Source organism: Balaenoptera ricei, chromosome 1 (genome assembly GCF_028023285.1).
Source record: "Balaenoptera ricei isolate mBalRic1 chromosome 1, mBalRic1.hap2, whole genome shotgun sequence".
Classification (NCBI taxonomy): domain Eukaryota; kingdom Metazoa; phylum Chordata; class Mammalia; order Artiodactyla; family Balaenopteridae; genus Balaenoptera; species Balaenoptera ricei.
Window position 1 is genome coordinate 118,361,461 of NC_082639.1, and position 26,089 is coordinate 118,387,549.

At 40.8% G+C, this 26,089-nt stretch overlaps 1 protein-coding gene and 3 non-coding genes across 5 annotated transcripts; 2 read left to right on the forward strand and 2 right to left on the reverse strand.

The window, feature by feature from the left end:
- Positions 1-1,294: 1,294 nt before the first annotated feature.
- On the reverse strand, positions 1,295-1,377 carry TRNAL-CAG (transfer RNA leucine (anticodon CAG)). The gene has a single exon. It is a non-coding gene; the product is annotated as a tRNA-Leu (tRNA).
- Positions 1,378-2,058: 681 nt separating this feature from the next.
- TRNAG-UCC (transfer RNA glycine (anticodon UCC)) lies at positions 2,059-2,130 on the forward strand. Its single transcript has one exon. It is a non-coding gene; the product is annotated as a tRNA-Gly (tRNA).
- Positions 2,131-15,795: 13,665 nt separating this feature from the next.
- On the forward strand, positions 15,796-15,869 carry TRNAN-GUU (transfer RNA asparagine (anticodon GUU)). Its single transcript has one exon. It is a non-coding gene; the product is annotated as a tRNA-Asn (tRNA).
- Positions 15,870-17,779: 1,910 nt separating this feature from the next.
- LOC132352458 (low affinity immunoglobulin gamma Fc region receptor III-A-like) lies at positions 17,780-25,377 on the reverse strand. 2 transcript variants are annotated; one of them, XR_009498724.1, is made up of 6 exons: positions 25,304-25,377; positions 24,600-24,620; positions 23,991-24,245; positions 21,058-21,312; positions 18,678-19,350; positions 17,780-17,937 (listed from the first exon to the last, which is right to left on the reverse strand). XR_009498724.1 is itself a non-coding variant. In XM_059902939.1 (5 exons), exons 1-5 carry the CDS (start codon positions 25,341-25,343, stop codon positions 19,160-19,162), a joined length of 762 nt encoding a protein of 253 aa, XP_059758922.1. In that variant the 5' UTR covers positions 25,344-25,377; the 3' UTR covers positions 17,780-19,159. The 2 variants fall into 2 exon arrangements, 1 of the variants encoding a protein (XP_059758922.1); XM_059902939.1 differs by having other exon boundaries at positions 17,780-19,350.
- Between the last annotated feature and the right edge of the window lie 712 nt (positions 25,378-26,089).

Sequence of the window (26,089 nt, forward strand, 5' to 3'; positions counted from 1 at the left end):
AACAGGCAACCACTTTCAAGTTTTTTTTTTTTTTTAAGGCCTTTTTATTTTGCAATAATTTTAGACCAACAGAGAGTTGTAAAGATACTACAGAAAGTCACTGTATATACTTCATCTAGCTTACCCTAATGTTAAGGGGATTTCATATTTTTCCACTAATGTTCTTTTACTGTTTCAGAAGCCAATCCGGGTTAACTCGTTGCATTTAGTTATCATGTCTTCCCTACAATCTGCAACAGTTTCTTAATCTTCCGATGTTTTTCAAGACCTTCACATTTTGAAGAGTACTGGTTAGGTATATTTGGTAGACTGTCCCTCAGTCTACCAAATTTGGGTTTGTCAGTTTTCTCATGATTACAGTGGGGTTTTGGGGAAGTATACCACAGGGTGAAGTGCCTGTCAGGAGGTATGTGACATCAATGTGACTTATAAATGTGGGAATCTTATAAAATGTAGATTCAGTAGGTCTGAGGTACAGCCTGAGATCTGTATTTCTAATAAGCTGCTAGGTCATCTCAATCCTCACAACAATTCTTTCTCCATTTTACTACAAGCAAACTAAGGCTCAGAAAAGTCAAATACATTTCCCAAGGTCGCAGCCTAGTAAATAACAAAGAATGTAGTTTGTCTGGCGAGCTTTCATTAACCAACCTAAGGATCCTTCCATCCTCATGCTTATGGACCTCACACATTCAGCCTCTTCGGACTGACAGTTCTTCCCTCTTCCGGAAAGCACAACAAGATTTTTCTATAAATCAGCTCCTCCCAAATTAGAGAGTGGCTTGTTTGCGGTCTTCAAGAAAAAGTTCTTGAAACAACTCCATGAGTTTACCTTTGCTCTCTAGTACTTTCCCCCGTTTGGTGTGTTGATTTCCTTCCCGGGTCTTTGAGGACCCAGCAAACATACTGAATTAGAATTGGTGGTGGCAGCTGGCCCGGCAAGATGGTGGGGAATCCGAGTCTCACCAAAGTTTGACACTGCAGTCTGAGCATGAAAAGACTCACGTCAGTTATAGCAAGTTTAGGGATCTGGGTTGAGGGTTTTTCCTTGTTCAGGGGAGTCTTTTGTATCTACATGCAGTAAATAGGCATTGAGAAACCGGAGTCTAAAGGAAAGAAAAAAATTTTTTGTAGTTAGGGATAGATCTAAATAGATTCAGTTTCATAGTAAGAGGGAAGCACAATCTTCATATGTAGATAGGCAGCATTGAAAGGTGTTTATTAATCAATACTCCTTTCTCCACGAATTCAATCCTACTTGTATGTTGGAAAAAAGTGAGTAAAATGCATACCTTGTCAGAAGTGGGATTCGAACCCACGCCTCCAGGGGAGACTGCGACCTGAACGCAGCGCCTTAGACCGCTCGGCCATTCTGACAGCTGATGAACACTTCTTCTTATTCTCTTCTAAGATTGTCAAACAGCGCGGTAGCATGATGTTAAACTATATCAATGCTGTTTGCTGTTTATTTAAATGAACTTAGAACTCTCCCTGGACTTCCTCGCAAAACAGGAAAAATAAAACTGCCTCCGACTCCTATCTCTTACTTCTTCATCATCCTAAACTGTAAAGATCCATTTCCCCAGTGTCCCTTCGAGCGCTCCTCTCGCTCCTTCTCTCGGGGGACCGAGCCACACCAGGGTGGACTCTCTTGCTGGCCGGTCTCCCTCGAACCCTCCGCCCCAAATCGCCGGTACCGAACCCAGCACCCGGTGGATCCAGTGCTGGGGCGCGCCAAGCGGCGGAGCTGGGAGCGCGGACGACAGAAGGCGGCGGGGGAGAAAATTTTCCGGGCCGAGCGAGGCGTTCGTTGGCTTTCCCTCCGGGCTCCGCGTGTTCCAGCCCTCCGGCTCCGGGCGCCGGGTGGTCTCTGCGTTCCCGGCGCCGCGTCGTTAGTTGGTAGGGCCGACTAAGAGGAGTAAGGACGGGGTCTATTCTCACCGAGAAAAGGCTTTGTGTGCTTTGGGATCTCGGATATAAAGCAATACCAAACGCCATCTGTGACGTCATGGCCAGTAGTATACTTATATAGGTAATTCAGAAAAACTCAGAGCGGTGGCGTTGGTGGTATAGTGGTGAGCATAGCTGCCTTCCAAGCAGTTGACCCGGGTTCGATTCCCGGCCAACGCAATTGGTATTTTTTCACACTCAGCAAGTTCCTGAAGAGAGCGAGAAATAAGGCGTGCAATATATTTTTAAAGCCTGAGCGAAACTGGGAACTGAAAATAAGAACGGCAGCCAAACCTCCCTTTCTCCCCTGATCTCCTTATATACCCTGGGGGCCTCATTCTCTGACCAGCCACATTTTGGAGGGATTAGATTCTAAAGGCTTTCTTTCCTCTCTTACCTTCCCTCCTGCCTTCCTTTTTAAACTGCCAACTCGTGAGAAATCTTTGGTATCTTCTGGATTCTGCGATGTCTTGTCTGAAACTCAGCCTCGGAAGGGGGCCATGGATTTATATCGGCGAGACTCATACGGTAGCTACAAGCTATTGGGCACTTGAAACTGGCGGGTGCGTCTGAGGAACTACATTTTATTTTTGTTCCCTAATCTCCCAATTCATCACACCACCCCGCCCCCCCCCCCGCCGCTTTCCCCCCTTGGTGTCCATACGTTTGTGCTCTACATCTGTGTCTCAATTTCTGTCCTGCAAACCGGTTCATCTGTACCGCTTTTCTAGGTTCCACATATATGCGTTAATATACGATATTTGTTTTTCTCTTTCTGACTTACTTCACTCTGTATGAGTCTCTAGATCCATCCACGTCTCTACAAATGACCCAATTTCGTTCCTTTTTATGGCTGAGTAATATTCCATTGTATATATGTACCAAATCTTCTTTATCCATTCGTCTGTCAATGGGCATTTAGGTTGCTTCCATGACCTGGCTATTGTAAAGAGTGCTGCAGTGAACATTGGGGTGCATGTGTCTTTTTGAATTATGGTTTTCTCTGGGTATATGCCCAGTAGTGGGATTGCTGGATCATATGGTAATTCTATTTTTAGTTTTTTAAGGAACCTCCATACTGTTCTCCATAGTGGCTGTATCCATTTACATTCCCACCAACAGTGCAAGAGGGTTCCCTGTCCTCCACACCCTCTCCAGCATTTGTTGCTTGTAGATTTCCTGATGATGCCCATTCTAACTGGTGTGAGGTGATACCTCATTGTAGTTTTGATTTGCATTTCTCTAATAATTAGTGATGTTGAGCAGATTTTCATGTGCTTCTTGGCCATCTGTATATCTTCTTTGGAGAAATGTGTATTTAGGTCTTCTGCCCATTTTTGGATTGGGTTGTTTGTTTCTTTAATATTGAGCTGCATGAGTTGTTTATATATTTTGTAGATTAGTCCTTTGTCCATTGATTCGTTTGCAAATATTTTCTCCCATTTTGAGGGTTGTCTTTTGGTCTTGTTTATGGTTTCCTTTGCTGTGCAAAAGCTTTTAAGTTTCATTAGGTCCCATTTGTTTATTTTTGTTTTTATTTCCATTACTCTAGGAGGTGGATCAAAAAAGATCTTGCTGTGATTTATGTCAAAGAGTGTTCTTCCTATGTTTTCCTCTAAGAGTTTTATAGTGTCCAGTCTTACATTTAGGTCTCTAATCCATTTTGAGTTTATTTTTGTGTATGGTGTGAGGGAGTGTTCTAATCTCATTCTTTTACATGTACCTGTCCAGTTTTCCCAGCACCACTTATTGAAGAGACTGTCTTTTCTCCATTGTACATCCTTGCCTCCTTTGTCATAGATTAGTTGACCATAGGTGTGTGGGTTAATCTCTGGGCTTTCTATCTTGTTCCATTGATCTATGTTTCTGTTTTTGTGCCAGTACCATATTGTCTTGATTACTGTAGCTTTGTAGTATAATCTGAAGTCAGGGAGTCTGATTCCTCCAGCTCCGTTTTATTCCCTCAAGACTGCTTTGGCTATTCGGGGTCTTCTATGTCTCCATACAAATTTTAAGATTTTTTGTTCTAGTTCCGTAAAAAATGCCATCGGTAATTTGATAGGGATTGCATTGAATCTGTAGATTGCTTTGGGTGGTATAGTCATTTTCACAATATTGATTCTTCCAATCCAAGAACATGGTATGTCTCTCCATCTGTTGGTATCATCTTTAATTTCTTTCATCAGTGTCTTATAGTATTCTGCTTACAGGTCTTTTGTCTCCCTATGTAGGTTTATTCCTAGGTATTTTATTCTTTTTGTTGCAGTGGTAAATGGGAGTGTTTCCTTAATTTCTCTTTCAGATTTTTCATCATATGTGTATAGGAATGCAAGAGATTTCTGTGCATTAATTTTGTATCCTGCAACTTTACCAGATTCATTGATTAGCTCTAGTAGTTTTCTGGTGGCATCTTTCAGATTCTATGTATGTATCATGTCATCTGCAAACAGTGACAGTTTTACTTCTTCCTTTCCAATTTGTATTCCTTTTATTTCTTTTTCTTCTCTGCTTGCTGTGGCTAGGACTTCCAAAACTATGTGGAATAATAGTGGTCAGAGTGGACATCCTTGTCTTGTTCCTGATCTTAGAGGAAATGCTTTCAGTTTTTCACCATTGAGAATGATGTTTGCTGTGGGTTTGTCGTATATGGCCTTTATTATGTTGAGGTAGGTTCCCTCTATGCCCACTTTCTGGAGAGTTTTTATCATAAATGAGTGTTGAATTTCATCAAAAGCTTTTTCTGCATCTATTGAGGTGGTCATATGGTTTTTATTCTTCAATTTGTTAATATGGTGTATCACATTGATTGATTTGCGTATATTGAAGAATCCTTGCATCCCTGGGATAAATCCCACTTGATCATGGTGTATGATCCTTTTAATGTGTTGTTGGATTCTGTTTGCTAGTATTTTGTTGAGGATTTTTGCACCTATATTCATCAGTGATATTGGTCTGTAATTTTCTTTTTTTGTGGTATCTTTGTCTGGTTTTGGTATCAGGGTGATGGTGACCTCGTAGAATGAGTTTGGGAGTGTTCCTTCCTCTGCAATTTTTTGGAAGAGTTTGAGAAGGATGGGTGTTAGCTCTTCTCTAAATGTTTGATAGAATTCACCTGTGAAGCCATCTGGGCCTGGACTTTTGTTTGTTGGAAGATTTTCAATCACAGTTTCAATTTCATTACTTGTGATTGGTCTGTTCATATTTTCTGTTTCTTCCTGTTTCAGTCTTGGGAGGTTATACCTTTCTAAGAATTTGTCCATTTCTTCCAGGTTGTCCATTTTATTGGCATAGAGTTGCTTGTAGTAGTCTCTTAGGATGCTTTGTATTTCTGTGGTGTCTGTTGTAACTTCTCCTTTTTCATTTCTAATTTTATTGATTTGAGTCCTCTCCTTCTTTTTCTTGATGAGTCTGGCTAATGGTTTATCAATTTTGTTTATCTTCTCAAAGAACCAGCTTTTAGTTTTATTGATCTTTGCTATTGTTTTCTTTGTTTCATTTATTTCTGCTCTGATCTTTATGATTTCTTTCCTTATGCTAACTTTGGATTTTGCTTGTTCTTCTTTCCCTAGTTCCTTTAGGTGTAATGTTAGATTGTTTATTTGAGATTTTTCTTGTTTCTTGAGGTAGGCTTGTATAGCTATAACTTCCCTCTTAGAGCTGCTTTTGCTGCATCCCATAGGTTTTGGATCGTCGTGAGTTCATTGTCATTTGTCTCTAGGTTTTTTTGATTTCCTCTTTGATTTCTTCAGTGATTGCTTGGTTATTTAGTAATGTACTGTTTAGCCTCCATGTGTTTGTGTTTTTTCCTTTTTTTCCCCTGTAATTGATTTCTAATCTCATAGCATTGTGGTCAGAAAAGATGCTTGATATGATTTCAGTTTTCTTAAATTTACTGAGGCTTGATTTGTGACCCGAGATGTGATCTATCCTGGAGAATGTTCCATGCACACTTGAGAAGAAAGTGTAATCTGCTGTTTTTGGATGGAATGTCCTATAAATATCAATTAAATCTATCTGGTCTATTGTGTCATTTAAAGCTTGTGTTTCCTTATTAATTTTCTGTTTGGATGATCTGTCCATTGGTGTAAGTGAGGTGTTAAAGTCCCCCACTATTATTGTGTCACAATTGATTTCCTCTTTTGTAGCTGTTAGCAGTTGCCTTATGTATTGAGGTGCTCCTATGTTGGGTGCATATATATTTATAATTGTTATAGCTTCTTCTTGGATTGATCCCTTGATAATTATGTAGTGTCCTTCCTTGTCTCTTGTAACATTCTTTATTTTAAAGTCTATTTTATCTGATATGAGTATTGCTACTCCAGCTTTCTTCTGATTTCCATTTGCATGGAATATCTTTTTCCATCCCCTCACTTTCAGTCTGTATGTGTCCCTAGGTCTGAAGTGGGTCTCTTGTAGACAGCATATATATGGGTCTTGTTTTTGTATCCATTCAGCAAGCCTGTGTCTTTTGGTTGGAGCATTTAATCCATTCACATTTAAGGTAATCATCGATATGTATGTTCCTATGACCATTTTCTTAATCGTTTCGGGTTTGTTTTTGTAGGTCCTTTTCTTCTCTTGTGTTTCCCACTTAGAGAAGTTCCTTTAGCATTTGTTGTAGAGCTGGTTTGGTGGTGCTGAATTCTCTTAGCTTTTGCTTGTCTGTAAAGCTTTTGATTTCTCCATCGAATCTGAATGAGATCCTTGCTGGGTAGAGTAATCTTGGTTGTAGGTTTATCTCTTTCATCACTTTTAGTATATCATGCCACTCCCTTCTGGCTTAGTGTTTCTGCTGAGAAATCAGCTGTTAACCTTATGGGAGTTCCCTTGTATGTTATTTGTCGTTTTTCCCTTGCTGCATTCAATAATTTTTCTTTAATTTTTGACAGTTTGATTATGATGTGTCTCGGCGTGTTTCTCCTTGGATTTATCCTGTATGGGACTCTCTGTGCTTCCTGGACTTGGGTGGCTATTTCCTTTCCCATGTTAGGGAAGTTTTCGACTATAATCTCTTCAAATATTTTCTCGGGTCCTTTCTCTCTCTCTTCTCCTTCTGGGACCCCTATAGTGTGAATATTGGTGCGTTTATATTGTCCCAGAGGTCTCTTAGGCTGTCTTCATTTCTTTTCATTCTTTTTTCTTTGTTCTGTTCCATGGCAGTGAATTTCACCATTCTGTCTTCCAGGTCACTTATCCGTTCTTCTGCCTCAGTTATTCTGTTATTGATTCCTTCTAGTGTAGTTTTCATTTCAATTATTGTATTGTTCATCTCTGTTTGCTTGTTCTTTAATTCTTCTAGGTCTTTGTTAAACATTTCTTGCATCTTCTCGATCTTTGCCTCCATTCTTTTTTCCGAGGTCCTGGATCATCTTCACTATCATTATTCTGAATTCTTTTTATGGAAGGTTGCCTATCTCCACTTCATTTAGTTCTTTTTCTGGGGTTTTATCTTGTTCCTTCATCTGGTACATAGCCCTCTGCCTTTTCATCTTGTCTATCTTTCTATGAATGTGGTTTTTGTTCCACAGGCTGCAGGATTGTAGTTTTTCTTGCTTCTGCAGTCTGCCCTCTGGTGGATGAGGCTATCTAAGAGGCTTGTGCAAGTTTCCTGTTAGGAGGGACTGGTGGTGAGTAGAGCTGGCTGTTGCGGAACTGCATTTTTAAGTCTATTTAATTGAAATCAACGCATTAATTAATTGAAATTAATTAATTAATTGAAATAAATCAACGTAAAAATGTAAACAGATACTCAATCCAGCTATTGCAGAACGTTTAAGTATGTTAGGAAGAGCTTTGGTATGTGAATCCACTTTTTCAACTGCAAGTGTCATGAAATCTAAATATTAATCAAGCTTTTCCAATGAAAATTTAACGTCTGAGTAGAAATGTGCTGTCTGTAAGTGTAAAATACTTACTGGTTTGAAAACTAAGAACAACAACAACAACAACAACAAAATCTAATTAATATTTGTGTATTAGTTACATGTTGAAATAATATTTCGGAATATTGGGTTAAATCAGATATATATTTTAAATTATCACCTGTTTCTTCTTACTTTTTACTGTGGGTATTAGAAATTTTAAACTACCTGTGGAGCTCCCATTATGTTTCAGTTGCAACGTGACAGTCTAGATACAGTAAAATAACAACTTGACCAGCAACCAACAGTCTTTCAAGGAATAAATTGCTATGGCAGTTTAGAAGTAACTTCCTAATCAATGATTTTAAACCCTCTACTGTTGTTTTCCTCATCGGCATACTGGTGAGTGGCCTGGCCTTGCCTGGCCTCTCAGGTAGGAGATCGGCGTTCGATTCCCAGATGGGGAGAGATAGAAGAACTTTTTTGTTCTCTCTCACTGCCGAGACAAAAACTAATCTTAAACAACTTTGGGTTCTCTCCAAGAGAACGTCTCTTGCATGCGAATTTCCTGGATGGTGGGCAAGAGTACTAGTAGGTATGGTTGTTTTGACCCTGGTTCTGTATTAAATGCATTGGATGATTAATCCTGCAATCACGTTTCCACCTGATCTGCTGTTGAATGGGCCTACCACTGCGTGTATCTTTTCCCATCCCCATTATTTCCTGTTGCCCTCTGGAAGAGCATCCCAGGATTCAGGCTCTGCCTTAAGCCCTGTATTCCAGGTTCCCACCTTTCCTTCTTATCTTCTCCTTCTCCTTCTTATCGACAATTCTCTAGGCGCTGCTTTTTTCTTCCTCTTGTGTATATTGCTATCCAGTAGGGGCCAGCCTAAATTCTCAAGCCCACACTCTTTCTACTGCCATACTACACGAAAGTATGCAACTTTATGAAACAACCTCCCCTACAAGGGGTGATGAGGAATAAACAGATTTTATGTCTAAACCAGATACAGAGAAATGAGACACTGGTCTGACAATCAGAAGACCTGTTTTTTTTGTTTGCTTGTTTGTTTATCACTAACGAATGGTTTGCTTTTTTGCACGTCATTTAACTTCTCTGGGCTGCGGTTTCTTCATCTGTAAAGTGGAGGAGCCAAAGTACAGTTTTTGAGACGCTTTGCAGCCCTAGAGTCCTTTGAAGTAGTGCCTTGCACTAGCACCTGGTACATAGTATATGCTCATTTTTTAAAAAGATAATATTTTTTCCTGAATATAAGGGTAATATATAGTCCTTATAGAAAATATGGAGAATAAGCAAATCACTAAGAAATAAAATGCACCCATATTTCCATCATCCAGGAAATCCTTATTAATATTTTGCTGTATGTTTATCTCTTTGGCATTTTTAAAACGCAAGGTTGGAATCATATGGTACATACTGTTTTTTTAAGCTACTTGGGTGTTTACTTAAACATGTGAATATTTCTATATTTATTAAATATTAGTCTAAAACATTAGTTTAATGACTTCATTGTGTTATACTATATGGCTGCACCGTAATTTTTTTAATCTCCTATTTTTGAACATTTATGTCTTTTCCAGTGTTTTTTCCCTCTCTAATGGGGCAGTTCTTGAAATCTCTGCTCAGTAGTCTTTTAGCCTTCCAGCTATTATTTTCACCCTGGCCTCCCTCAAATCAGTACATATCAGGTTCAAGGGTGAGTCAAAGATATGACAGGTGATTCATTTGCAGATTTGCTTTTCCTTAATGATGCTCCCTCCTTTCTGAAATTTACTCCTTTAATTTCCAGCCAATTTGGCAGCTCTAAACTCTACCTTGATGTATGAGGTATAAGACTGGTTTTCAGCATGAGTTTATATGCCTGAGGGTTTGACTGGTGAGTGCCCTCAGAATGAAGATATTACACATTGTCGTTACTTCTTCCAAGGCTTGAATCCTCTTTATTTTCTATCTAATTTAATTGCTCTTCAGTGCCTTCAAACAGATTTTTTTTTTTAATATTTTGTCCAGAATTTATCACTGTTATCTGTGGAGTGGTTAGTCCTATGAAAACTATTCTTCCATTATGGAAACTGGAATTGCTTTTAAATTTTATTCGTAATGTTTGAAGTTCAGAAGTCTCTAATTTCATGTAGTCAAATATTTTTCCTCATAGTTTCTTTCTTAACTTTTTATATACATAGAAAAGTCTTTCCCACCCCCATATCAGGTCAGTTTTTAACCTTTATTTTCTTATAGTAATTTTGTTCATTTTTACTTTTTGGCATTATCTCTTTAATTCTTTTTGAAATTATTTTGAGATATAACATAAGGTAAGTCCATACTTCTACCCATCCCTCCACCTGATGGTTCTCTGTTCAATTTATCCGATAGCCCACCCCCCAATCACTGATTTGAAATCAGTGATTTGACATTGTTGATGAGTACTAACCCATCCATCCTCCTCAAACAAAGCAAAACAAAAACTCTGGGACATCCTTGACTCCAGCCCCAGCTTGGATCCATGAAACAGTGGTGAAACTAGAAGATATCGAGCTTCCTTTTGGATATTGTAGCTGATTGTGAGTCAAAGGCTTACACTCTTTTACTCTGCTGTCCTTTGTGTCATTTTCTGCACATGCTTTTTGATATTCAACTACGTGAGTGATGTCCCACTCTGATTTCCAAAACAGTTTGACAGCAGACCCACCTTGGATCATGAGATGTTAATCATGAATCCAGGAGTTTGCAAGCTTTCTCTTACATATTGAGGATGATTGGGATGGCTCAAACTTTGTTCTATTACGCTGGTTGGATCTTTTCCACAGGAATTTGGGAGGAGGAGTCCAACACAAGGACTTGGAGCCCTTTCCCCACCCCCCACAGGTTGTCATTTATGAACAAAAACATGCACAGACCCTTGCCACAGCTTATCACACCATAACCACATCCGTAGCCCACTACTACCTAGTTCTTTAGAGCTTTCGATCCCCTCATACCCTAAAAGTCCCATACTGAGGGTGGAGATGAGAAGTTTGTTTGCTTTTATTTTAATTTGGCGTTGATTTTATTTTATTTTTGCTTTTCAGTTTACTCATTGCAATGGATATGTGGATTGGTTTGTTCAACACCTATTCCAATGGCATTCTGGCATTGTTGTAGTGGCCTGTGCTGTAGTGGCTGGAAAGCCGAACTATATTTTCTAGATTCCTCTGCAACTGGGGCTCCGGATATGATTTCCTTTCACCAACCAGATACACTTTAGTGAGATTTTGATTTGGAGCCGAGTTACATGGGAGAGAGGCAGGAATATAATTTTGCTGATATAAATAGTGGCTAATACAGCTTTGTTCTAGAACTAGAGATTGTGAAAGCTTTTAAATTTATTTTGCAGCAGTTTTTACTGTATAGTGTGGTAGTCCAATATACAGAGTAGTTTTGGGGGAGTTATTCCTGGAAGTGGGCCTGGAGTCTGTTTTTTCAGTTTTCCCAATGTCTCATTAATTATCTGTACCCCTCAATAAATACTTCGTATTTAAACAAGCTAGAGTAGATTATCTTTTTTGCAGTTAAGAACTCTATGTGCTCATCTTTGAATGAGAAGTAATCTAAGTAATCTATCTAGATCTGGTGTTTGTCCATAAATATGGGGATAGAGTCTTTTTGCTTCTCCCTCATTGTCCACTTAAATGCTATTATTTTCCTCCCAGATCTTAAGCAGAAAGGCTAGTTTGCATTAACAAAGATTGAATTTTAACAAAACAATTCACACAAAACAGCACATTATAAATATAAAATGTAGAAAATAATAAAATGAGCATCCCTGTATTTCAACACCCTGCTCAAGAAAGAAACAGAACAGAAGAAGCCTTCTATGTTTCTCTCTTTGATGCATTTCTCTCCTTCCCAATAAGGAGTCTTATTTTGGATTTTATCTTTATTATTCCTTTGGCTTTTATAAAATTCACTACATGTGTATGTGTTATCAAAAAATATTATTTGTATTTTCACACTTTTAAAGTTTATACAACTGGTATCAGGTGGTATGTATTCTTTTGCAACTAGCATTTTTTCCACTAAATATTATTTTTATGGAATTCATTTGTGTTGAAACACCGAGCTAAGAATGGTATTCTGAAGATTTAAAAGTTACAAGAATATATGTTTCAAATATTCTCTATTATTCTTTAATTATATATATAGATAAGTGTGTTTATGTATCTTATAAAACTGATTTCCGAGTAATGTAAGGGCAAATACTATGTCAAATCTTTCTACTCATCTCCAAATTAGCTGATTTTTAATAATTGTTGGTTTTGTTTTATACAGCTGTCACTAGCTAAATGATGCCGCTACCTGAACCCTGGTTTAACATAGGGGAAATCCATCAAATTCCTCCAATTCCTTTCCAATAAATTGATAGTCATTAGGTAACTTGTCTCAATAAGCAGAAAACTTTTTCCTAAAATTAGGAAAGGATGGGTGTTGATACTGAATCCCTTGTCATCTTCTGTGGAACTAACAGCAATTTTATTAACAGTTTTTTCTAGCCTTTAAAATATTGTCTAAGGTTTTATATATTATCTGTATTATACAAAAATCATATATTGGAATGACATGTATAATTAGGTTGACCTCAGCCATTCAGGCTGGATGAGGCAACATAATGTGGTGGTTAAACACAAGGGCTCTGTTGTACTTCCTGTGTTTGTTTGAATCTTGGCTCTCTGTCTCAGTTTCCTCATCTGTAAAAGGGGATAATGATGATAATTACAATTCCCAAATGAGTTAATAAATGTTTAGAATGGTGCCTGGCAATGCACAAGCATTAATTATTCATTTTATTACTAAAACAAATTTTAATACCCATGGTGGGAGGATGTTTGGGATTAAAAAACAAAAACAAAACCTTGTCACAGGAAAGGAAGGTGAAATAAAACATGGATGGAAAAAGAGAACAACTGCACCTCAGTCATCCCTTAGCCCCCAATTTTTCTTATGCTCCAGTGCCAGAGTGCCAGCAGAGGCCACAATACCTGGCTGATGCCTTCATTGTGACCTATTACTTCCTGCCTGCTCTCTCTGTTATTCCCTGACTCTCTTGGTGCCAAGATTGCGTGGAGGCTGCAGTTCCCACAAGTGGCCACAAACAAGGGTGACTACAGAGGTGTACTGAGTAGTGGTGGGTAGCCACTGTCTTGGGGGACCAAACACTGGGCACTTATTAACTGGACCATGGTTCAGGTAGCCCTGTCCTGGGAGACGTACAGGGACAGGGACCTATATCCAGGACCTGCAGTAGGCTGGCTTAAATTAGACCTGCAGGTTGGGAGGCATTGAGTGGCCTCCTTGGAAGTGACTGTCTACAGTTTCTTAGAGTTGGCCAGCAGTGGTATGGGGTGCCTTTCTAAGGTGTCTAGGGAGAGCCAAAGCAGAACCCAGAGGATGATTCTTTCTGAGGAGTTAATTGGTATGGCGCTGACCACTCAGAATAGTTACTAGCTATATATTTCCCTCATTGTAACAGGATCAATTGCATTTCAGAAGTTTCCTGTTGTTTTTTCTCTAACAGATTTAACAGAAAATATTGTTTAACACATATGCTAAACATTGATGGTTAGTACAGTATTCCTTTTCCCAAGTGCACATGTAAAACCTTGAGCATTTGATAATTCTGGTATGTTATATTTTTATTACTACTAAGTATTTTTCAATTTTCATTCAATTTCTCTTTGATCCATGAGTTATTTAAAAACAGGTGTTTTTAAAATTTCCAAATACGTGAGGCTTTCAAAAGTTATTTTTTGTACAGTAATTGCTTTCTGAGTTAAACTTCATTCTGTTCAAAGATACATATGTAGTAGTGCCAATTCCATGAGTACGTTAAGACTTGTTTTATGGACTCATACAAAGTCAATTTCCATAAATATTCCAGGTGCATTTGAGAAGAAAGTATAACCAATAATTATTGGTGGCAGAGTTCTCTCTCTCTATATATATCTATTAAATCAAGCTTGTTAAATGTGTTTATATGCTTTTTTTTCCTTCTGCTTGACCTATCAAATGCTGAGAGAAGTATGTTGAATTCTCCCACTGTGGTGATGGGTTTGTCAATTTTCCTCTTGGTATAATAATTCTTGCTTTTATATTTTAATGCTATTTTAATAGATACATATGTGTTTAGAATTATTATATGTTCATCGTGAGTTTAATCTTTTATTAGCATATGGTGACCATATTCATCCCTAGTGAGGCATTATTTCTTAAACTTTATTTTGTCTGATATTATTGATATATAGCTATATACCAACTACCAACTTTCTTTTCATTAGAATATTCCTGACATATCTTTAGCAATTCTTTTACATTCAGTCTTTCTGTTTATGTTTTAATGTCATTCTTCTAAACAAAATAAAATGTATTTTAAAAATCCACTTTTGTCTTTAACTGGCAAGTTTTCTCCAGTTATATTTATTGTGATTACTGCTATATTTTGGATTTATTTACCACCCCATTTTGTACTTTCTTTTTGCCTCAGTTTTTCTTTGACTCTTTTTTCCCCCTTCTTTTGGATTGCTGTAATGTGTACATGCAAAGTGAAGCATAGGAAATATATGTATATTTAGAATAAACTTGAAAGTTATTTTTAGTTTTTGCAGCCAATCCAATAAAGGAGATGAAGATGAGAGTAGTGAGTCCCAAACTTGGACTTCACAGAGGAGTAAAAATTTCCCCGAAATGCTGGTGACCAATATAGGGTTGCCAACTTTTTATTTTGCCAAGTTAGGAAATTGATAAAACAATCGCAGCCACATCAACTATCATCTATCCTCATCATCATTTTATAAAGGAAAGGACATTTAAAAACAAAAATTTAAAGTGTGAAAAAGCAATGCCAGCTTAGAGGTCATTTAGCAAACTTATCTGAGATACACACACATACATATATATAATTTATGCACATACATCTCTATATTTGTGTGTATTCTCATTTCACTGGAAATCATTGAAAACTTTGACCTGCACCGAAACTGGAACCCAATAATTAAGAGGATGGTGGTGCAGAAAGAAGAAGAAGGTTCTATGTGGAGGGTTCAGAGGCGCCCTGGGGCTTGGGCAACAGAGAAAATGGCTGCTTATGTGTGCTTGGGTGCGGCGAGGAACCGGTGTGGTAGCCGGGTTGGGTATGCCTGGGGTGGAGGTGATGTGATTCACGAAGCCCGTGGCTGTTAAATGGCCCAAGAACAAAGAGAGGAGCTTCTCTCTAAGCTGGAGAGAAGAGGAGAAACTTATTAGGCCCAGCACTGACCAGGATCCCTAGGTTGATTATGTTGGATAAAGGGCCTCGGGTAGTTGGATGTGGATTATGTCAGAGTGAAAGTCCTTAAATTACAGGCATTTATAAATCCTGTGTCCTGTCTGGGTGCCTAATATGCTAGTAGAAACCTTTCAAAACAGCTGGGGTTGAAGATTAATTTTGTTATGTTACGCTCCCTTACTTAGATATAACATTTTGCCGGACATGATTGGACATGTGACGCAGTATTTTAAAATTTCACGATAATAAGCTTATTATAAGTTAAGACTCGCGCACGTACACATGAATGCATAAATTGTCTAGATCAGCAAAAAAGTATATTGATATACTTCTCAGAGCAAAACCAAGTGAATTCGTGAACCCACAGAGAGCATTCATTTTGGGTTCCCCAAAGACCCTTCGTTCATTCGTTCTCGGCTGCTCTCGTTTTCTTAGCATCTTCCGGGTAGAAAGTGAGTTCTGTCCCAGATCTAAGCAGGTGCTAGCGTAGGTGCTAGGGAAAAAGACCTGCTTCTCTCGGGGCTACTAACTGTCCTGGTGCGCTGGAACGTGATGGCTCCACCGGTTCCTATGCCAGCCTCAACCAGAATTTTTTTGAAGACGCAGAGAACACTACGGGGTTATTCGTCAGTGAACTGACTTGGTAATAAAAGGTCTTATTGTCTGTCTCTGTGGCGCAATCGGTTAGCGCGTTCGGCTGTTAACCGAAAGGTTGGTGGTTCAAACCCACCCAGGGACGGGAGTTCCACCCTTTTGAACCCCGGGACGTATCACAGTGTCACTCCACTCAGGCTGCGTCCAGCCTACCACGTGCTTTGCTAGCAGTTTCGAGTCCACGTAATTAAGGTTGCAACTACTAATACAATTTTTACTTGCTCTAGTAAGGTTCTACTAAAATTGCATCATGAAACTGACGCTTTAAAAATACTTACCAGCCAGAGGAAGTGAGTATTCATAATCTCAAACTGAAATATTTTATCCAACCTCTGCCTGCGTTGCCTTTGTACTTGTATTTCCTAACTCGTGAAACGGGCGTTTCCACACCCTGGGCCCTTAGTCATTGCTACGTCCTGCTGGTTACCAATATTTGGAGAACCTACCTTCTAAATATTGGAATAACCATCTTCCTCTTCAGCCTGCTGACATTTACTTCCTCATTACTTATCTCTTCGGTTACTGAAATAACTACCTAGCTGCCTAGGCAGTTTCCTGTCTTCAGCTGTCTAATCCTTTCCAGCCTCCAGGTAGCTGCCAGAGAAGCTTTCTTCAGAAAAGACCTGTTTAAAATCCCTCAATGGCCTGCAGGGTCGACTACAACCTTAGCTTGGAAGGCAGTGCCTTTCATAATCTGGCCCCTGAACCCTCTCCTCTGCTTCACTGACTCTTCAGAATTGAACATAACCAAACTGCTTTCTTGACCCCCTTCTCTGGCTTTTGAATCTTTGCCCATGGGCCTTCAGCGTTTCTCCTTTTTGCCTGGCAAACTCCTAGTCATCCATCAACACAACACCAAAAATTAAGCCTCTTTTCTGCAGCCCTTTCTTCATTCTCTCTTTATTTACGTTTTGGTTTTTTTTTTTCTCACTAAGAATGAAAGTTCCTCCAGGGAATGACCCTGGGTCGTTCATCTTGGTATCTTCAGCACCTAAACTCAAGCTTGGCACATTGTAAATACTAAATAAATGTGAACTGAATGTTCAGCATTTCCAAATGGCCTTGTCTGATGTCTGAATCTCATCTAATATTCCTATACCAAGCTTGAATTGTCTTGGCATAAAGCTCATAACTGACACAATTAGGCTGGCCAGATACCTCTGCCCAGGCCCCACCTCCTTCCTAGCTCTTTCCTGCCCCATGCTCTAAAACTACCTCTAATTCTCATTCATCCTCCTATCCAATACCACCTATGAAATTTTCCCTTTGCCCCGTTGTCCCAACAAGATTTGGTGAATTAGCAAGCTGACTAATTCATATGAATTGTGGTGAGATGGTTGCTGAGACGAGAGGGGTTCCTCATCAACCCAAACTGATCCCTGTGTAACCGAAAGTGGGGTCGGGCTGCTCGCCACTCAAAAGCTAGTAAAGAGGCAAGGTTGGTGGAAAGGAAAGTTTGCTTTATTTTGGATGCCGGCAACCTGGGGGGAGGGGTGGACCCTGTCCAAAGGCCGACTCCCCTCACTGACAATCAGTGGGCAAGAGATTTTATAGGCTGAGGGAGGGGGGCTACATGCAGAAACAGCACAGTCAGCTCTGACAGTCATCTTGAAATTGGTCATGGGTGGTCTAAGCAGCGTCACCTTGATTGTTTTAAGTACAGTTCGTCTTCAGTTTGAGGGTCGGTTTGTTCCCATTTCCTTGAGGCCAATTCTTGGAATTGTGGCAGCTTTTGTCATGGCTACAATCTGGACATCATGTAGTTAACTCTTTCCACCCGGTCGGGGTTTCAGTATCTATAAGACAGCTCACAGGAAATGGCTCAGAATATTATCTATAGCCTTTGAGAAAGAACTAAAGGTCCTTGACTATGCTTAATGACTAAACTATTATAATTTGGTCTCCTTTGACTGTTTTCCTTTGTTTCTGCATTTTCTCACTTCTCTGATTAAACTTAGTCTTTGGCTAAAGTTTTTCCACAGACAAAAGGCAGGCAGAGGACATGGGGGACAAGGACCATAGGGTCCTGCTTCATTTCACTGATAGAATTTTGGACAATGGGAGGAAAAAAGGATTTTTTCATTCTTGTTTTATTACCATGGTTTTTCCATCTTCTGTCTGACAGTAGAAGCAGGATCTTGTAAAATGCCTTGCTGAAATCAAGAAATGGTTCTATTTAAAACTTCTGAAACACAAAGAGAGATAGCTAAAGCTTTCTTCTATAAGCAGTGATTGCCTTCTCCACCTCTACTCCATTGTTACTGACATGCTGAGGGATTTCAAAGTTTCATAATTTAACTCAGTAGAGTTTAGTACATTTAATATTGGTTATCCAACATCTGTTTAAAGGATGATGTGATCAAAGCTATATGTGAATTTGATACTAAAACGGAAAAGCTGGTTTTATAGTCCCTGCCACTGCTCTCTAATTCTCACTATTGTGCCCAGTAAAAGCATTCTCACCTCCTACCCATTCCTTCCTGTGCAGTTGTGGTTGACTTCTTCTCATGCTTCCTCTGTTTGGGTGCGGAGGTATCTCTGTTCACTGAGCTTAATCTGGGACAGCAATGTTGCTCTCCTTCCAATGGCTTTATTCTGTGCTTTCTTTTCTAAATCCTCCAACCCCTACACCCCTTCCTGGACCATTTCCTACTCATGACATTAAGAGGGTTGATCATCGTATACTTGCAGACCATCCCAATTCTGACATGGGCCCCCCTGAAAAACTCTATTCTGCATCACCTCTGTGATTTTCTTTTACCTCTACCATGGCTCATATTCTAGGAAGACAGCCCAGGTGGCGGTCTTCTCTGGTCTTTCCTGGACTACCCTGCTCTTTCTTAGCCACCCCCTTCATTGGTTCTGCTGTCTCCCCTAGACCCCCCAGACGTACCCGCAGTCTGTCTAGAAGGAGTTTTAGGGTGACTTGAAGGCAGCCAGCCCTGCAGCAACAGATGCAGACTACTATCCAGCTGGTTCTCAACCATGAATTCTCTTATTTACATATCCATTTATTTAAGGACAATATTCATACATCAAGGGTAATCATCAAGAGTCTGTATTGTTGCTTTGCTGGGACGGAATGGTTAGAATAGAGAAAGCATCCATTGTCGCTCTGAGACTTCTATTCCTGGTAATGCAGCTGCTTACTGGGGCTTCACTGTTGGCCCCTGAAGATCACAGTCCCTTCCTTTCCGTAGGAGACCAAGAGAAAACAGAGTTGGGTGAAGGACCCTCAGCCTAGAGTCTGAGGTGTAATTTTCCTGCTGCTCCCAGAGATGCCTGTTGGGCATGGTGGGGCTGTGAATTTAGAAAGAGGTTCAGAGATGCTTCTTTTATCACCCCCATGGGATGGGGATGCTGCTTTTATTACCCTCATTTGCCCTGAGGGCCCTGAGTCCATGTGACTTTGCTATTCCTCCAGTCCTCCTTTGAGTTTCGAAGGTCTCTCTTCACAGAAAAGTGCAGCCCCGTGTCCACTGCAAACAGGAGTCCCATCACCAGGAAGAAAGTGATTTGGTGCCAAGGTGGAAAGAATGACGAGCTGGATGGTGGACTTTCTTGACCTAATAGGAGAAGCAGAGGGATGAGAATAAAATGACATTTGTTAAGGCAGAAATTTGGAATAAACAGTGAGGTCATCGGTGGAAAGTCTTTCTGACACCTGCTAAGAGGCAGATTCTAAGGAACATGGGGGAGTCTGGCGGAAAACCATAGCTTCCTCCTACTGAGTCTGGGTCTTAATGCTACCTGAGCAAAAGTGTTTTCATGTTTGTTGGAGGTATGTGACATAGTGTTGAGCAAGGTAGGTTGTAGCTGGGTTTTGTGTGAAATTATGAAAGAAGTCAAAGTTGAAGTTGGTGTGAGAACACTATTTCTTAATTCAGTAACTTTCTCTTGTGTCTCAAAATAGTACTCATTGTTTTTACCCCACTAAAGGAAATCGAAAAAAAAAAAAGTGAACCATTGAAATCTGCTACTTACCATCAGAAAATTGATAATATTTCTTTATCACGGCTCAGTAACTAATAACCCAAAATGGAAAGAGGTAGAATTTGCTTGTTCTCAACCTCTTAGCCCTTAATATTGTTATTTTAAAGTCATTCCTCACTGTAGTCTACAAACTGGTAACATTAGAGTGGATTTTTAGTCTCAATTTTTTTAACTCTTAATTTTGATTTAATTTCAAACTTAAAAAAAGGTTACCAGTAAAGTATAAATAACTCTCATATATTCTTTACCTAGATTTACTAATTGTTTGCATTTTGCCCCCATTTTCTTTATTATTTGCTTTCTCATTCTCTATTTGAGAGTATTTATTTTCAATTTAAATTGTGATGAAGTTATTTTTTATACAAATTATGGCACTGTTTTGTTAAAATCTCAGAAGATGTGTGGCTATCTTGCTGTCTTACTACATGTAAATTGCTTACAACAAACTTCTTAGTCTGATTACAGGTGGAAGTTTTGTGAAATTAGGAAGTCCAGGAGCACCGTGGCAGGGGATCTCTGACCCTGGAGGATGGTACTACAGAAACTGGAGATGTTTTCTAAGTGACTTAGTGGAATTCAAAATTCTGTCATAGGACATTGGCGCCTGTCCAATCCTTTCATTTTATCTAGTGGTTCAGTATACAGGCTTTGAATCTTTGGTGTGCCCTTGGAGACACATTAATTACCCCCCTCCCTTTTTTCCACCTCAGTTACTTCATCTGTAGAGTCAATATTACCGATCTCTTAATGTTGTTGTGAGGGGTTACTATGATCATCAGACTAGTTGCATGTAAAGAAGCACTCAGCACAGTGTCCAGCACGTTGAAAGATGCCCAATAAATGTCAGCATGTCTTTGTTACAGAAGTGGAAACTGACGTTCAGAGAGTTTAACTGGCCACAGTTACATGGTTAATTAGCAGCAGAGCCAGAACACAGGTTATGGGTCTTTCTGTGAGAAAGTGAGGCACTACTGCCAGCTTCGCTTTTGGCTATGACTTGAGGCTTGGAGGGGAAAGGAGAACAGGTAAAGATGGGCCAGCATGATAGAGACAGATAACATTATGGATATAGTTTGAAAGAGGTTAAGTAAGGACAGGCATATTTATGGGGGAGGAAATGTGACTTCTGCACCTGCTGTCACATTGCAGAGTGAATGATCCTTGTAAAGAAGTCTGTGGAATGGTCAGCAATCTCCTCCCAACTCATCTTCCCAGTGTGAATGCAGAGTCCCCACACATGGTGCTCTGGGCCCTTTAGATGTGCTCTGCACATCTCTTACCTTGAACAGTGATGTTCATAGCCTCTGAAGACTCGTTTTTCCTCCCGATAATCCCCCTGCAGAAGTAGGAGCCACTGTGTTCAAGTTTTGCTTCTGGAATGTAGAAGTCAGAATTCTGATAAGAAAACTTCCTGCCTTTGCCATTCTGGAAAAATTGAACCTTTTCTACAGTAGTATTCTTCCAACTGTGACACTTCAGCTGAATGGGCTCTCCCTCCTGGACCACCCACCGAGGGGCCTGGAGCAACAGCCAGCCTGAAAGACACAAAGAGAACACAGGCCCAGGAGGCCTCAGCATTCAGTGCAAAGCTCTTGTGAAGGGGATGCTCACTACCCAGATCCTGGGGGATGATGGAAAGCCAGACTGGGAGCCATCCTTACGTAGCTTTCTTTGGGAAAAAGCCAACTGGGCCCTGCAAGAGAACGCAAGTCACACCAAGAACTTTTGTCTAATGGTGGAGAGGGAGAGACACACACATGGTCAAAACATAAGGTTAGAGCATAGGGTCTCAGTGATGAGGCAGGTGAGAAGCAATTTGCAGTGTCCTTAATGGCTACACTTGGATTTGCTATGGCAGGTAATAAGGAGCCATTGTAAGTTCTAGATCAAAGAGTAAAAATTGTATTAGAAAATGATGATTTGCCCAATTAAAGGAAAGGTAGACTTCAGAAGGAATGGACAGTTGTAGGAATATTGGAAGACTGTTGCAGCCAGTCAGGAAGAAGGTTACTGAGTGGCCACAGGAGTGGCTGCAGAAATCATGAAGGAGAACTCAATATAAAAGTCAGGGAGGGGGGGACTTCCTGGGTGGCGCAGTGGGTAAGAATCTGCCTGCCAATGCAGGGGATATGGGTTTGATCCCTGGTCCGGAAAGACCCCACATGCCGCGGAGCAACTAACCCCGTGCGCCACAACTACTGAGCCTGCGCTCTAGAGCCCGCAAGCCACAACTACTGAAACCCGGGTGCCACAACTACTGAAGCCCGCGTGCCTAGTGTCCGTGCTCCGCAACAAGAGAAGCCACTGCAATGAGAAGTCGGTGCACTGCAACAAAGAGTAGCCTCCGCTTGCCACAACTAGAGAAAGCCTGCGTGCAGCCAAAAAAGAAAAAAATTAAATTAAATCTTAAAAAAAAAAAAAAAAAGTCACGGAGGGGAAAAAAAAGCATGCGTGGTAGTGCTGATGGTAATTGGTGGTTTCTGAAGGGCCACAGCGTCTCAGCAAGGCCATCTTCATTACTGAGCACAGCCTCTGAGAGAGAGAAGGTTATGTCACCAAGACACTTTTTTCACAACTGCCTTGCCAAGTAACCAGGCTCAACACACATACAGAGAACTTGAAATTGTGGTCAGGAAGTTGGCCTGAATAATTAAAAATGATACTGCAGAGAAATTTTAAAATGACATGAGAAAACATTCATCAGACAATGTTAAGTTAAAAAGACAGAATACAAAAAGTAGGTATGCTCAGAAAAAAAAGAAAAAACTTGGACTTAAATATTAACAGGGGTTACCTATGTAATCATATATGTGTATATATGGTCTGGTTTCTTTGGGGGGAACATTCTTGTTCCATTCTGGCTGTCATGGACTCAGTGAATGTCCATATGTACATTCGTTAAATTAATATTTTATTGAGCACTTACTATGTTGTGCAGACTGGGGATACCCAGATGACTAAGACACATCAAAGAGTCTGTGATCTAGACATAGAAATAATTACAATACAGTGTGATAAGTGCTACAACAGGCTATGAACAAAGGACTGAAGGACCAAAGAGAATGGAGCAAAGAAATTCTGCCCAAAGAAAGTAAGGAAAGCTTCTCAGAGAAGGAGATAAGTGAAATGGGTCCTAAAGAATGATCAGGAGTTTGCCTGGTGAAGTTAATGCTCTTGGTCACAGTTTAAAACAGTTCTCACTGATTAGACTTCTAAAGTCAGTTTCTAGAGCCAAGTTTAAGACAAACTAAAAACTCCCAGATATGATTTGTCTATTGCTTCCTGTTGGTAATTCCCCATTTTATTTGGTCATAGGTGGCCATCTATCTCTCACCTAGCTAGATGATAGACATTCCTCTTTGTAGCTCTGTAGACTGAAAACCATGTCAGCTAAGTGACACAGTCAGGCAAAGAAGCCAAGAAAATCAGCTTCAGATTCCATGGAATTCTGTTGCAGGTCCACCTTCACTAGGCCCTCCTTCCCCTCCAGACTTGTTCCACTCACATACATTATACAGATGGGGCAGCCATGAAAATAGAGTCAGGCTTACAAGGTGACGCTGCAGGTACCGGGCTATGTGGTGTGATTTCAGGGACACCAGGAGAGATCTCTGCCTCCAAAATACTTCTTCTACTTGCATTAATGACTGGATTCTGTTAATACACAAAGACTTTGATTCCATGATGAATATGCAGGCTGAATGTGTATATATATCTCTATTAGGAGAGATATCACATGGCCAAATTTATGCTGAAGTGTATATTTTGAGTGTGGCATTGATGGGAAGAGAGAGATAGATATTATGGTAAATTAGGGATGGCTTGCGGGGTAGCTTAGGGCATTGTGTGTCTGAGAGTGAGGAGATTGAGGTCCTAAAATGGATTCATTAATTTATTCAATAACTATTATTGAGCATCAGTGTCACGCCCTGACCTTCAGATGACACCATTCATGCTGTATGTATTCTATGTGAATGTTGATTCCTGGAGTTGTGCAGTGCAGCAGCCCTGTAGTATATGCCAGGCTCTGACTTTTTACCTAAGGTCTACTTATAGCTAGGACTACAATTCTGATATAATTCAGTAGGACTACAGATCATCTCATCTTAGTTTTAAGCCCCAGGAACATCATCTTCTGGTGCTTCCCAAGTCTTTCAGGGCCTCTTGTTTTACCATTTATTGGTGATTTCCCTTTTCCCCTTCACCTACTCACCAATGTAGACTTTTAGCTTCACCGGGTCACTGAGTGTGGAGAGGCCTGTCTGACACTTGTAGTCTCCACTATCCTCAACTTTGGCACGTGTGATGAAGTAGCTGGAGGCCTGGTTTGAGATGAGCGTCCCATTGTGCCACCACTGTGTGGAATTGTCTCCAAGAAGGTAGTCCCCCTGGCACTTTAGAGTCACGTGGTCATCCTTGAGCACCCGGTCCCATTGAGGGTCTAGGAGCACCACAGCCTTTGGGAGATCTGCCGAGGAGTCAAGAGAATGTAGATAAGGGCAGGGAAATGAGCCAGCCCTACACTGGCATTCCCAGGGAGGCTCAAAACCCATTGCAAACCGAGAGTTGGCAACTCAGCCTTAGCATAGCACTCAGTCTGAGCATATCGGCTTGGAGAGGCTTGGCCTCCTTCTTGGTCTCCCTTTATCTTGAGCAAAATTGGCCAGAGAAGCATAGGGCCAAGCCCTACTGTGTTGGGGGAATTACCCCTGCCAACCCCACATCAGCAATTTCCTATGCAAAGAACATTTCCTAATACCCTGTGGCTATTGCACATTTACATTCCTCACTTGACCCGTCCAAGACCACGAAGCAAACTCACCAGTCTGTGTGCCAGCTGAAACTGTAAGAAAAAAGAGTGAAACGAATATTGAGTAGCAGCAGAGATCAGGGTGACTGGAGTGTGGAGTGAGTTTAAACTCCCCTGCCCACCTCTGCTCTGGGAGGCCTGTGTCCCCAAGAATCAAGGTAAATATAGTGGATAGCTCTCCCATTGCCTGTCCTCTGGTCTCCAACGTCTGTGCCTCCTACTCCCTTGTCCACCCAAACCCCTGTTTTCAACACCATTCCCTTACTCTGTGGTCCCCGTTCGAACTCCCAGATTAAGGGTACAGATCGAATGTCCCTGAATCAAGCCATAAAAACAAGCTCACCCCAAGTCCCCTGGAAAGGGAGGAAATTAAAAGACTTAGAGAGGAACACTGGAATGTGAGAATGGAAGAGACAGACCTTCAGGACCATCTCGTCCATACTCTTCAGTTTATAGGTAGACAAACTGAGACCCAGAGGGGTGAAGTAACGGAGACCTCACGTCCCCCTTCATCTCCTGATTATGCACAAATCAGGGCCAGCAATTCTCCACATCTCTAACGCTTGAAGCTTTGTCCTAGAAGCTAAATCTACATCCATAGACATGGTAAGGGGTCCTATCCCTTGGTAGGGGTCTCATCCCTTGCCTGAAAAGGGATGTCTGCTGAACCCAGGGCATCTTGAGCTCAACTCCCAGGCAGGGTGATTCTGACTTACCTAGAAGCAGCAGAGCCGTTGGTGGTAGCAGCTGCCACATGCTGTGCGTTAGAGTAGACAAGTCACCACAGATGTCAGAGCCCTAAGGGGACCTGGTTGACTTGAAGAGAGGAAGTAAACAGCCTTTCTCCCCACCCCTCAAGCCTATTACTCATCAGTTTCCTTTTTTGGAAACGTCATTTGATTCCTGAATCTGAACTCTGACAAATGAAACCCCACTTCTCTGGTTTGGATCCACCCGCTGACATGAACAGGACAACAGGACCCTGGGAATGAGACTCAATAAGGAGGACATTCCCTGAGGGGGTCTCTTGTTCTACCTCAAAACTTCTCACTCTCCTGCTTGGCCCAGACCCATCTCCACCCAGCCAGGGCCTGCCTACAGAAAGTAGTCATTTAAATCATCAGATCATTAGAAGTGTCCCTCACCCCAATATTATCTCCACCAACATTTTCTTTCAAAATTGGAAATGCATATGCCTCTGGGATCTCTTACTAACTCCTTAGTGTGAATTCCATCATGAGATTTGCATCCTCTAATAAAAGAAACACAGGCAGTGGGAGAGAAATGGGCTCTGGGAGGAGGAGTTACCACTGAAAGGTTGGAAGGAACACAGAAAAGGTGGAAACGGGGTGGGGGGGAAGAGGGCAGGGTGAAGCGAGGACCAGAGCATTTTACCTCCACCCCAGTGTTATTAGGGCTGTGCTGGGCCACAGTAGTTCAGGTTAGCTTGGGCCCCTCAGGGACCCACTGGGCCTCAGCTGGTCTGTGAGCCTAGCAGCCTG